Genomic DNA, 14,373 nt, shown 5'->3' with positions numbered 1-14,373 from the left:
AGTAAACACTGACCAACCCTGTTACCCCGTCCTGTACCTCCTTGGTCACATACCCGTTCCCTCAGCAAAAAACTGATGTCAAACAATAATGTCCATCACATTTCCGGTCCTATATGGTCTTACCACCCATTTCGTAGACAAAACTGGTCTTGTTCACTTAGTATTCTTCCTGTATCTCACTATCCTTGCATCACTGGCAAGAAACAATCATCCAGATGAAGAAGTTGTTTCCAATGACCTCACCCTGCATGTGAATCAGGTATTGTTTAACCCAGGGGTTCCAATCAGGCATGTTGGAGCAAGGAAACATCTAAAACATGCAGGACAGGGGGCCCTCAGGACCAGGATTGGGAACCCTTGGTTTAACCTAAACAACAGGACTGTTCTGCTGCGAATAGACCTGGGACCCTGAAAATGTCTGGCCCAGTGTTCCGTACCCTCCACACCCCATGCACCACCCCCCTGCCCCAGGCCAGGGGAATGCAGCCCCCTTGTTCGCATGGGACCATCTAGACGCTGGAACAGAATCACACTATTACAAACATTAAAATCTCCAACACATAAAAATCAGAGTCTGTCTTTTTGTGTTTCTGTGTAGTGTTATGGAGGCACACCACATAATAGCACAGTTTGTGCTATTAGATTATATAGTTATTAGCACCATAACCCAACATCCCTGGAACTGTGCTCGCTCTCTCTTAATGATAGTGATAGCAGTCGACATCACAGACGTCTAGAAAATGTTAGAGCAGTGGTTCCCAACCCTGGTCCTCAGGGCACGCCTGTCCTGCATGTTTTAGATGTTTCCCTGCTTGATTCAAATGAATGGTCATCAGCAGGCTTCTGCAGAGCTGGATAAGGACCCATTCATTTGAATCAGGTGTGTTAGAGCAGGGAAACATCTAAAACATGCAGGACAGGGGTGCCCTGAGGACCAGGGTTGGGAACCACTGTGTTGGAGAACACAAAATATGCATTTGAAACCCACAGATACTCAATGAGCAACACGTTCAAGATTTGACTGCGGACAGCACAGTAATGTCATAGATATGCAATGTTGGGAAGGATACTTTCAAAACGTATTCCGTTACAGAATACATGCCCAAAAAATTAATTTGTAGCGTATTCCGTTACATTACTCAATCTGAGTAACGTATTCTTAATACTTGGATTACTTCCACATTGAATTGCATTTCATAATATATATAATATATTGTCATAACATAACATGTGTAGGAGCCATTATTGTTCTCCTATGGGGTTAATAGGGCTTGGTCTTGTTTCATTTGAGTGTGATTTGTGGTGGTGGTGATTTGTGGTGGTTCGTTTATGTTTGGGCACAGGTGACCTATATTCGGCTCGGCCATAGGTGGCGGTGGCGGGTCAAAGGGTATATAGGGACACACGCACCATTGTACTGGAAGCTAGGGTGATGATTTTTACCGCTTTAATATTACAGGCCTTACTACATATCTATCCATCCTGCTGCCATAGACCACCACCCGGATCCTGGACTACATAATTCTTCATTTGGGTTTATTTTTAATAAACCCAAATGGGGAACACCCCAAACATACTTCAGTCTGGACATTGGTTCTGTATGTTGCGTTATAACTGGATCCCCCGCACCCAGAAGCAAATAATGTGGTAGGACTGGATTGTCGCTACAAAGTAAAAACCCCGACCTTTTGGACAATGTAAAAATCTCGACCATTTGGAAAAGGTAGAAGCCACTTTGGATTACTCACCTGGAAAAGGTTTGAGTGCACGACAGCTGGGCTAGCTCAGATGCATGACAAGGCAACAGACTTAATTCAATCTTGGATCCATCGCTGTCAGAAATGTAAGCTCCTCAAATAAGGGCTGTTTATCAATCAACGTTTTTTTCCGTTTTTGTGTTCTTGCGAACTCGTTTGACGTAATCTTTTATTGCCCAAGAACGATTCCAATCCAAAGAACACAAGTCGCCAAGAACGCCGGAATACCCGGAAATGTTCCTGATCCGCCCCTTTTATCGAGGATGCATCGGATGGTGACTTGACATATGCAAAATAATAGCATAAGAAGAAAAATAACGATATTAAAATAAATAATTGCCCATGTGTTCCTGTAGCTACATAAATAAAATGAAACATTACTATCACTCATTACGTTTTCACAAACATTCGGCATCTGCATTAGTTTACATTAGATATAAAAACATCAACAACCCTGTGGTATTTCACAGATAACAGGGAAACTGACAGGTGTAATTGAACTTGGCTGGAACCTCATCAAGAGATCGAGGCTCCACCTCAGTCTATATGTAATGGCGTTGCTGAAGTCCACCTAGATAAGATGGGGGATGGCACCATCCTCAGCAAGGCATCGGTTTCACGGGGTGTGGCAGCCGTGACACCGATCCTCCTGCGCCATGCCCCGACACATCCAAATGCCCACCACACGGGACAAGATCCGCCAGGTCCACAGTGGATTTCATGCCATGGCTGGGATCCCCCGGGTAATCGGTGTCGTGGATGGCACACTGATCCCAATCCACAATCCCTCCCTGGTGGATCCGTGCTGGATTGGGAGGAAACATTACGCTGCCATCAACACCCAGGTGGCAGTGGACCACGATGGCCTCATCACGGACATCGTTGCCAGGAGGCACACACGACAGCTTCGTGTGGGCCAAATCAGCTGTGGCTGAGGCTGGGAGAGGAGAGTTCGGCAGGAGCGTCTTCCTCCAGTGGCTACCCTCTCCGGAGTTACCTCGTGACACCGATGATCAACCCAGCAACACCACAGGAGGATAGGTTCAATGAGGCCCACACACACACCAGGACCCACATTGAATGGGTGTTTGGCAGGTGGAAGGGTCGTTTCCGATGTATCCATCATTTGTCGGGGGGGCTGCGCTTGTCACCTGTAAAATGTTTCCGCATGATTGTTGTCACAGCCATGCTGCACAACAAAGCAGTGCACGTTGGAGCAGATGAGCCGCCTCCTGAGGATGAAGATGGGGAATCATCGGAAGACGAGGCCCCAAACCTCGCCCCCCGCAAATCCCGAGCAGCACTCTACCAAGCTGGTGTCCAGACCAGAGAGGAGCTTGTCAATCTCTTTTGATGTCTATCAGCCCCTTCGCCGTCACCACCAGTCACCAAGCACGGATATCAGCACCACCCTCCCAACAATAAACCCACTACCACTACCATCACACAACCCATATCAACTATCATGTATAGGGCTCAAGGCCGTAGCCCTGGAGTCAACATTGGGGGGTACAAATTAAATTAGTTATGATAATTTCGGACAGCGTGCGTGGTTGCCTGTCGTAGCGTAGCACATTTATATTTTTATATCAATATATTGGGGGGGACATTTTGACCAGATTTGAATATTGGGGGGGAATGTGTATTATGATTACGGCCTTGGGACCACACGGTGTTGTGTGTGTGATTCGTGCGCTGATAAAGTGGTGGGTGATCAATTTTCCTGGCATCGATTGATTTAGTTTCAACACCACGGCGGTGGACAGCTCCCACTAAGAGCTTCTTAAGAAGCTTCTTTGGCGGGCAGGCAGTTAAGAACGCGTCTGGGAAACACCTCTATCTTAGCACTCCTTCTTAGCCGAACCCTTCTTAAGAGCCTTCTTAAGTCCTTAAGAACAATCGAATCTGGGAAACCCGGCCACTGTAAGTTAGCAAGGGCTACAGAAAACGTAAAATTACAGGTAGACGGACAATTTTTTTGCTTTGTTATCTAGTTTTTGTAGTTAGTCAGTGTTATCATAATGCTGCGAGTCCAGGAAAACCCTAACCATCTCAATTCATTCTCCGTCCTTGCGTCCTTGCAAGACCATTCTCGCAAGGAGGCTTGCCAGAACGTTCTTCAAAAGAATGTACTTGCGTTCTCAGCGTTCTTCGGATTGATAAACAGCAAAGGTAGGAGGCATGATGACAGTCCTACGGTGGCCCTGAAGTGCAAAACACAACGGCAAATAGCAAAACACAACGCAAATAGTAAAACACAACAGCGAATAGGTAAACACAATGGCAAATAGGAAAACACAATGGCAAATAGAAAAACACAACGGCGAATAGGAAAACACAACGGCAATTAGGAAAACGCAACGGCAAATAGGAAAACACAATGGCAAATAGGAAAACACAACAACATTAACTTCTGACGGAAAAGGTAGGGCCTATCTAGCAGAAGACGGACCCTCCTGATTGGACGGGACGGACTGTTTGTCTTTTAACAGGAAGCAGAACGCCTATTTTTAAAACATGAAACCCTCGAAGATACTTTCGCTATTTTTAAGAATGATTTTGATGCAAAGCATAGGCTACATACCACGTGATAGATGATATGTTGTCAACTAATCACAACATCAGGATGAGTATAAGCACTTAAATTCTTAGGACAAGAAGCAAAGCAACCTGGCATAACATATAAGTACACAGAACATAACATATGTTGTTAACGTGGTGAATTGTAAGTGGGCTGATGAATACAAAAACGTGTTTAACAATTTACTTCAACAGTCGAAAGTTAAATGTTCAGTAGAACAATAGTCCTCAATCATTAGGCTACAGTACGCAGCTAGCATAGCCATTTTTAGCTCTGCTTCACAATATGGCTGCCTATTGTTATAGGTTAATCATGTAATACATGAATGTTAATAAATTATGAGACATATACATGATGCAACACACCAGTAACCAATTGATATTATGTGTTAGTATACCGAAATTGTCAGTAAATCTGAATCATCTTTATTGGCCAAGTACATTTCCACATACAAGGAATTTTTTCTGGGTTTAATTGCTCTCAATGTACTTAAAACTGAAAAATATGCATGCAACAGTTTAGGATAAAATAAATAAATATAATATATAATATAATAATAAATATAAATATAGCTGCAAGCAGCAATGAGGTGGCCAAGCAGTCAAATGACCCATAAAACACTTTGGAAATCTTCAGAACAGGGTTCTGAGTGCATGAAGCAAGTTCGGTGTGAATCCATCAAAGATTTGCTGAGATACGACCCAACTTCCTGTTTGCTGGCTTAATAGGTGCGTTCGACATGACCCGACTTCATGCGGCGCCGCAGCTGGTTGCAGGCGGCTGACTTGAAAAAGTGCACTCTGGTTAGACTTTTTGTCCGACTTGAGACGGCGCCGAGGACACGTCACTGTGACGTCGCCATCAAAGTACCGTGAGATCGATTAGAGAACTGCCGGCTGTGTAGCTGAGTGCATTTTCTCAAGAGCAACTGCACGGGTTCAAGTGACGACACATCTATTTCATGATTGGCCAGACTCACACACGACAACTTTGACGCGTATTTTGGAATATTCGGACACCTTCAGTTTCGCCAACGCTTAAAAAAGTTTAATTGAATTAAAAATGTGTTGAAGAAAAGGTTTTAGTCAGCCTCTTCACTAACGGAAAGACCAAGTTAAATTATAAATAAAGTAAAGTAAGCAAACAGCGCTTGATCGGCCATGACTGACATCAACGCAGCAAACCACGAGAAGCTGGAATGTCCGACTTCACAGAGCCGTTTTCAACTCGACTGCAAGCGGCTACTCTCGCCGGTCGTTTCATGCAGCTGCAGTCCATGTCGAACGCACCTTTTGGCACATTTTGACTGCCTGTACCGGGCAAACGGTTCTGAAAATCTAAAAATCATGTGAAGGCCTTTGTGAGGCTTGGTCTGAAGATACTCTCTGCCGAATTTGGTGAAGATTGGACAACATGTGTAGGAGGAGTAAAGAAAAAACGTTTTTCAATGAATTCAAAATGGCGGCCGTATCAATTCGGCTATTATCAAAAGTTATCATGTATCACACACGGGATGTTCCACCATATCAAGAGACAAAGGAACACTTAATAAAAGCAAACAAATCAACAGTTATTGGCCAAAACAAAGTTTTGCTTCCTGCGGCCACGCCCAGTGATCACATGACACCAAATTAATTGGACATCCTCATACGACGATTCCGAGTCAACATACCAAGTTTGGTGTTGATTTCTCAAAGATTTGGTTGGCTGTTTGGTTGCTTTGTTGCCGATTTTGATTGGCTGTACCGGACAAACGGTTTTGAAAATCAAATATCCTTTGATAACTTCTGTGACGGTTGGTCTGACGATGATCTGTGCCAATTCTGGGGAAGATTAAGATTATTAAGGTACCTCATTTTTGAAAATCGGTCATACGGTTCAAAAGTTACGTGTGTAAACACAAGTCCAACTTTGACCCGTTGGTGGCGCTTGAGTGCTCAAATGGGAGACATGAAACTTGGTGAATATAAAGAGGGGACTGTGCTTAATGAGTGTGCCAAATTTCACAACTTTTTACCAGATGGTTCTAGGGGCTTCCATAGACTCCAATGGGAGAAAAAGATTAACTAGAGAGTGTACAATTTCTGGAGAAATTGTAGGGTGTGCTTGCTTGCGTCGGTTGCAGGTGGGTCCGTTTTCCCTTCTAGTGATATTTTCAAGCATTTAGCCTACTCATATTGCAGAATTCATTAAGAACACCCTCTGAAACAAGGAACCCCCTTTTAAACAAGCTACTGTAACAACGTTGTCACTGGCAGTATTTCAGATGGATATGCGATTCAAATAGTAAAACTTAAAACTTAACACAGTGTGTCTATTTACAATGGATTTGTTACCATTCGTATTGTTGATCAGCAGAGAAATAGTTCGCCAAAGACGTTGAACTTCATAGACTTTGAACATTCTTTAGGCTTCAAATCAACTGACGTCGCTAAGCAACAGAGTACGCTGGAATTGAAAAGTTACCGGACTACTTGCGGAGTGCTACGAAAGACGTGAATCCGAGGCAAAAAGGCCACTTCCCTTGACAGCGGTCAAATGTGCATAGCAACGGTCAAATATGAGAAAATTGTTTACCGCAGAACGTTTGGAAGCCCCATTCGAGTGAATGGAGCATTCTACAGCATTAAGAACAGCCGTGTAATAAGACATAATAAAGTTTAGCCATAGCTGTGGCATTGAAGACAGTACTGTACTGCCCTACAAAGGCCGTAACTCGTCGAAGTGTAGAACGGAGTAAAACGACTTCAAAGTTTTTGCACTTTCAAAGCGGTTGTCCTGTCAAATGTATTTTAGGTAGGACACTGGAAATCTAGCAGTTTGATGTTTTAGTGATTACACATTATCTAAATTAGAAATCTTTGAAATTGTTGATCTTAAACTGCACGTTTGACCCCTATTTTGAAGTTACAGTAGTATACTATAGTCTATCGTAGGTGGTCATGCCAAGGCAAAATACAGTAACTTCCGTTTCTTCGCTCACTTATTAGCTTTTCACGATATAAACTCTGTATTTTATAAGCCAATGTAACATACACGTGGATACCTGTCACAAGACTCACAAGACAATAGTGTTTTTGATTTAACTGCCAGGGTAAGATACTTACAAACGACTCATGTTTGGGATGTTTGGTGTTGAATGCCAGTGAGTAGGCTAGGCTAATGCTAGATGTGTTTGTTGTTGCTCGGTTACATATTAGTTCAATTGAAACCGTAACTCCATTTGAACGTTTTAGAGTGCCGCAAAACAAAGGCAAAGAACCGTAACTGATGTTACGGCATTCTGCATTGGCTTTCTAAAGCCAAAGCAGGCTTTTGGGAGTTACGGTGAAGACAACAACCTTATTTTCTCTGAAAAACAGACAAGTTCATTTAAGATATTTGGCCACATGATAAAGCAGACCTTAACTGTTCCGAAAATGAAAAAAAATCATTTTCGACAAAATTGAAGTTACGGTCTTTTGCCTTTGCACGGCAGTGTAGCCATGGCCGTCAGCAGCATTTAGAGAGTGGGGGGGACACATTATGCAGGGGGTCTGGGGGTTTCTCCCTAGAATTTTTTTAAGATGTAGATGCAATTTCCCGCATTCTGGTGCATTTACCACAACTATTTACCATAGTTGCTATACATATACTGAGGGGCTGGTAAATAAAATATTTTGAAAACTAAACTTCCCAATAAGCAATGGGACATCTTCAACTAACTGTCACCTTTCACCACTCACCTCAGCAACAGCTGTCTCCACTGCCCCTGCATGCTGCCCCTGCCTCTGACTCACTCTCAATCTCAACCACCTATATCAGGAGACATGGAGATGCATTGATGACTGGACAGTTCAGAAATGATAAAATGTGTGTTCAAACCTGTAGTCTTTTCCACAGATCACATCCTTAGGATGTAACTAAGCTTTCAGAAAATACATGGTTTTAGGTGGTTGAATCAGTTTCCCTAAGTGGCACAGCCCAAAAAAGTATCAGCCATATAGCCTACTCCATTTACCAATACCGAATTTATTATGCATGGGCAGCATACTAATATGGAGAGATGGACGTGTCTCTTGTCTCATTAGATAACATCCTGAGGGTATAAGCTTTCAGAGGATATATGGTTTTAATGGTTGAATCAGTTATGCCTTCATGTTACAGACTGACATGTAGCAATAAAATTCTGCGAATTGCCAAAATTACAAGTTGAGCAACCTTATTTAATTTGGAAGACAATTCTGAAATAAAGTTTTTTTTTTTCTTCTTTTTATCAATCGTTAGAAAAACTAGCATGTTAGCTAAGGTTAACTCCAGATTAGCTCACGGTTGTTATGGCAAAAAAAACACCAGCAATTTCTTTTGGTATATTTCAGACCCAGATTAAGAAATCAACAAATGCTGTTCCACTTGTAATGGGTAAATAAAGTATGGTATTGCCTAGTGATAGATAGTTTGCTTATCTAGCTAGCAATAATCATAATGTTAGCAGAAGAATCTTTGTGACTTAACTAATGCTATTCTGCCGTGCAAAGGCAAAAGACCGTAACTTCAATTTTTTCGAAAATGTTTTTTTTTTTTCATTTTCGGAACAGTTAAGGTCTGCTTTATCATGTGGCCAAATATCTTGAATGAACTCTTCTGTTTTTCGGAGAAAATAGGGGGTCGTCTTCGCCGTAACTTCCAAAAGCCCTAGAGAAGCCAAGGCAGAATCCAATAACATCAGTTACGGTTCTTTGCCTTGGTTTCGCTGCACTCATGAACGTTCCAGTTAACTTACGATACTCTGCCTTTGTTTTGCTGCCCATCAAAGTGAAGTAACTTTTTGCCGCGCTGGTGTTACGGTGTTATGCCTGATAAATACCTGGCATTAACGCACACACACACACACACACACACACAGTATCTTCAATAAAGTGTCAAAGAAAGTGTCAGAGATCGAGATTGTTTTACTAGCATTTAAAAATGGCCCATTGCTCTAGAGCAGGGGTGTCAAACAGCATTATGGTTGCCGTCAAAGGGCCAGTTGTAACTACGATGTAACGTCAGTAACAATGTACAATTGTAGCTTTTGTGAACATAGGGCCTATTATGCTGCAATTGAAGTCCGCCTTTTAATTCTTGGACAATCTGCTGTTTTTCATGGAGGATAAATGTGCATATTTTTCTCAGTGTTTGGTGACAAAATGCAGCCCTTCATTTGAACGCAGAATAGCTTTTTGAGCTTTATGTAAAATAAACATTGCCGTTTTCCAATTGGTTAAAACCTTGTCTAATGAAGGTGATGTCTTCATCATTTCTGGCTCCAAATTGTCGACAAGGGAAGCAGAAACATGCTAGCTTCACTGCAAAAAATGCCCCTCTAGAAATAAGCCTAATATTCCCAAATCTAGTCAAATTATCTTGTATTGAGCAAAAAAATCTGCCAATGGGGTAAGAAAAATTTGCTATGTTAGAATTCTTAAAACTAGCAAAAAAGTCTAGCCACTGAAAAATCTGAATGTGCCTTAAAACTAGACAAAAAGGCTAGAATTCAAGCAAACTGATCTTAATTACAAGCTATAAAATCATATTTATTTGAGACAGAGTAACTTAAACTAAGGATTTTATTCTCTTAATTGAGCTCACAATTGGAATTTATATCTTGAAATAAGATTAATAACTAGCATAAATAATCTTAAAATAAGCATTTTATTCTCTTAATTGAGCTGACAATTAGAATTTATATCTTAAAATAAGATTAATAACTAGCATAAATAATCTTAAAATAAGCATTTTATTCTCTTAATTGAGCTGACAATTATAATTTATATCTTGAAATAAGATTAATAACTATCGTACATAATCTTAGAATAAGCATTTAATTCTCTTAATTGAGCTGACTAAGAATTTATACATTGAATTAAGGTTAATAACTAGCCAAAAAAGTTTAAAACATGACACAGTATCTTAAAACAGCACAATAAAAACAAGTTAATTAATCTCAAATTAAGGCACCAGAAGCATCTTGTCTTTAGCATTTCTTTCTTTATTAAGAGATGTTTTAATCAATGCTTCAACATAATTTGAAAGGTTTTTCTTTCTTAACATGCACTGCATCCATTAATCCACTCCCTGAGTCAATGAGTACAGGACCAAGATTTTCATAGTCACATAGACCAAATAAATGAAAAATATGCAGGTATTCAAGCAGCAGAACAGTTAAATAATTTCTTCTTAAAACAAAAAAACACTTCCATTCCAGCTGCTAGTTAGAATATTTGAAATGACAGCATTAACACGTATCTTTCTCAAAAAAAGAAAAAAACTAACATTTTCTCAGTGACGCACTTACCCAATGACATCAACAAACACATGGCTAATGGGTCTGCCTCTCAAACTTTTTTTTTTTTTTTTTTAGAGATATCAATTACTCAAGGAAGGACCTCCACTCGGCAATGGCTTTTTTGTAGGAAGCAGTTGAATCTTGTTCATGCAGGGAGTCCTGGAGAACCTCAGTTTGCAATACTGAGAGCATGGTGGAAATGAACTTTGGATAAGTGAGGTGCAGGCAATAGTAATACCCCAAGAGGTAGAGCAGGCCTTCATCCAACTTCTTCCTGTCAAAGGTGGTCACTGATGTGTTTCCAATGGCGATCATGCAGTTCTCCTCACAGACGAGTATAACTGGACAAGACAGGGGTCGCTTGCTCAAGTATGCATCAGGGTCCTCTGAAGCCTAGATGACAAGAGTGGAAGTTTAGGAAATCACAAGTAACACAAACTTAGTGCTGGACTGGGATACTTCCAAAAAAATGCATACCGCTCAAAACCAACATGAAAACAAAGTTAGGTTCCCTCAGGTTTCCTCCCTTGTTTTGTTGTTAAACTGTATGTAAAATGAGCAGGGACTTTAAAGGAGAATTCCGGTCGATTTCAACGCGTCTCTGTTGAAGAAGTGCCTTGCCCAAGGACACAACGTCATTTGGCACGTGCGGGAATCGAACCAGCAACCTTCTGATTAATAGTTCGATTCCCTAACCGCTCAGCCATCTGACTCCCACTTCACATGGGTAGGCACTTGTAATGACATTTCGTAGATATTAAGAGGCTATAAGCACGTTTAAAACTTGCCCTGTTTCAGCGTCCTGGGTGCAAACTTTAGCAGGAGGATAACACGGTGTAGGCAACACTGATTATTTTAGTTTTTTCCCTACTAACAACACTCCAAATTTACAAACAACAGAGCTACGTGTTGAAATCAACAGGAATTCTCCTTTAAATCAGCTACTTCACGTAACATTATTCTAAGGTACCTTCTATGTGCTGGATTAGGTTGGATTAGGTTATCTAGCAAATAAATCCACTGACGGCGACATTATTGTTCATATTTTGGCACAAAGTTGAGTGGTGAGTTTAGTTCCAAAGACTCTTTCTGTGAGATAAAGGACACATTATACCCTGGACACTATCCATTATATCCAAAGGTTAATGAGTAATCGTGTTGAATAATCGTGATTTCAATATTGACCAAAATAATCATGACACATTTCTTTTTCCATAATTGAGCAGCCCTAACCTGATATGCATGAGTAACTGAAACAACTGAAAAATTAAATGCTTTGTCTCACCTTAAGGACATGGAAAACAGCCTCGCTGCTTGCACCTAGCTTCTTAGGTGGCAAAGTGCTGGATGGAAAGAGCAGTGGCAGGACTCTGAACACAGCAGTGGCATGTTCCACTATTTTGACAGAAAGCACAACACAAGGCAGTATGAGTAACTACTCATCAGATCTCAAAATATAAACTTGGACAAATCAAGGTATACAGTGATCTCACCTCCATCCAATGTTTTAGGGGGTTTCATCACTTTTTTCATCGCCCCATAAAATTGGACCTTTGAATAAAAGTCGTTCCATCTAGTCTTCATCTCTGAGACGTAGTGGGCATTGTTTGGCTGTATTATCCTTTGCAACTCATCCAAGACCTGAAAGACATTAAAAAACAGGTGTCAATAATTTCCATTGCTGGTCCAACATTTTTATGACTGATGTCTCTTCAAATAAGACCTAATGGTGATAATAGAATGCCTTTATTGTCACTATACAAATGTACATTGAGATTAAAAGCAACTCCTTTTCCAGTGCCAACATATACATAGAGAAAATATAACAACATGGAATCAAATACTGAAGTAAGTGGTGGTGGTAAGGTGCACAGTTGAGACACTATAAAATATAAGTATGGTTTTATATATAGTGTGATATGCAGTGTGGGTTATTGCACATTTGAATATTGCCCAATAGTGGTGAACATAAGTAGTAGATATGTTAAAGGACCCTAGTAGCCCCAAATATGTACTAAAAGCTACAAAAAGGTTTAGAGGGGATTCACTTACGTGATCCAAGTCTTTGAAACAAGAATATGCCTCCAGAATCTTGCTGGGTCGGTCTTGCTCCTTTAGAGTGTCAGAGGTTATAAACCGTCTTCTCGACTCAAACTCCAAGTTCAGCAAATGGGTTAGTGAAGCTTTGTTTGGCTTCTTGGACCGGCACATCTCTTGCAGTGTCTTGTAGTGCCTTGCCTGGGTTTTCTGGCTGTCCAAGATGTCACCGGAACCACCTGAAGGAATAAAAGGATGACGGTGGGGTTAGAGGTGTAAAACAACATTAGGTTTCCAAATAAAGTAGGAGGAACATAGCAGGCAACAGGACTCAGTCATTCTCTGTAACTTTTTGTTACAGTATTGCATTGTTAGAATACTAACATCCCTGGACTAATACTTTTGCCTATTTTTTTGTTGTTGTTGCACATTTAGCATATAAATCTCTCCCACACATGTCAGTAATCAAAAATGAATCGGGACAACTTGAGACTAGCTGTTACTTCTCACAAAAACTAATGTAAACAAAGTGTATTAAGTTTAATACATACATTCATCACTGCTATCCAGGTGTTGCACTGGGGTGCTGGCTCTGACTGGGGACCGTTGAAGAATGACCGTAGAAGCACTTGAATCCCCGTCGTAGTCACTAGTTGATATTTCGTCTAATTCCCGCCGTTGTTACTTTGCAGGAGGAACGCCCTTCTTTGGGCTTTTTACATTCGATAGCCTCTTCATGAGCTTTTTGGCCACATGCTCCTGCCGGTTAAAAACAGTAAACATTTAAATATGACACATGACAATGTTTTCACAATAAAAATAAAACCACAATCAAAAGGGGAGGTAAAAAAAAATACTTACCCAGTCTTTTACCATTGGATAATACTCCACCAATCGCTTTGCCATGGCATTGACCTCTGGTTTGGTGGGGTATCTGGCATCTTCTGTGGCTCTTGCAATTGAGATCATATTACACATAGTGTTTCTTATGAGCCGGCAGAAGAGCTCCTTAGATAAATCCACAATGTTCTCAGTCCCCATCCGTTTCTGCTCGAAGTAGGAGCGTTGCACCTGTTCAAGTTCACTGTCTGTGTAAACTATGAATTCTGGGCTGGACATAACCACAAACTTAGAAGTGTTGGGCACTTCTTGTGAAAGACCACTGCCTCCAGTCGCTGATGGCTGTGGTTGTTCCGCAGCAGTCTCCACCTAAAATACATTCACAATTACATATTTCATAGGATAACTTTCTGTCATTATGTATTCCCAAACTATTTATATTTTGCTCTGTAATAATCATATGGCCCAGCCAAAATGTAAAACCCCTGTGCAATACCTGAACAAAAAGATCATGCTAAATTTAGGTTAAATATGGACTTACTATTGTTACACTGACTGGTCAAACCTTTTTTTTTTTACCAAAGAATTAGCTAAAATAAATACATTTTAAAATGAAACGATTTGTAAATTGATGGTATCACATAGGCCTATGGATGCACTTCACCTCATCTTAACTTAATGTGCATAACTTTGAACTGACCATTTCATCTTTATTTACAACAAGCCATATAGCCCGCCGCCTGTGAAAGTTTTCAGGACCAGGAAACAGATCCTTGATTTCGTCCCGAGAAAGGGAAGGCAGCAAGTCTTCTCCAATCTTGCCAGCTATAGAAAAAAATACAGTTAGTGCC

General features: G+C 40.8%; 1 protein-coding gene across 1 annotated transcript; it reads right to left on the bottom strand.

Annotated features, from left to right (window-relative positions):
- Nucleotides 1–10,729: 10,729 nt before the first annotated feature.
- On the bottom strand, nt 10,730–14,060 carry LOC124469778. Its single transcript, XM_047023271.1, has 6 exons — nt 13,544–14,060; nt 13,234–13,441; nt 12,698–12,921; nt 12,139–12,286; nt 11,931–12,040; nt 10,730–11,038 (listed from the first exon to the last, which is right to left on the bottom strand). Exons 3-6 carry the CDS (start codon nt 12,854–12,856, stop codon nt 10,730–10,732), a joined length of 726 nt encoding a protein of 241 aa, XP_046879227.1. The 5' UTR covers nt 12,857–12,921; nt 13,234–13,441; nt 13,544–14,060.
- Nucleotides 14,061–14,373: the final 313 nt, after the last annotated feature.

This window comes from Hypomesus transpacificus, chromosome 7, assembly GCF_021917145.1.
Source record: "Hypomesus transpacificus isolate Combined female chromosome 7, fHypTra1, whole genome shotgun sequence".
In the NCBI taxonomy this organism is placed as follows: Eukaryota; Metazoa; Chordata; class Actinopteri; order Osmeriformes; family Osmeridae; genus Hypomesus; species Hypomesus transpacificus.
The sequence above is the reverse complement of the archived record's forward strand: the minus strand, read 5'-3'. Positions and strand labels throughout refer to the sequence as shown.

Bases quoted from the DNA above. Each gene is read 5' to 3' on its own strand.
- LOC124469778 (XM_047023271.1), bottom strand. From the start codon at position 12,856: ATGTGCCGGTCCAAGAAGCCAAACAAAGCTTCACTAACCCATTTGCTG. The intron at 12,287-12,697 runs GTAAGTGAATCC...AATGTCTTTCAG, and splicing joins GTTTCAAAGACTTGGATCAC to GTCTTGGATGAGTTGCAAAG. The intron at 12,041-12,138 runs GTGAGATCACTG...CTGTCAAAATAG, and splicing joins CCCTAAAACATTGGATGGAG to TGGAACATGCCACTGCTGTG.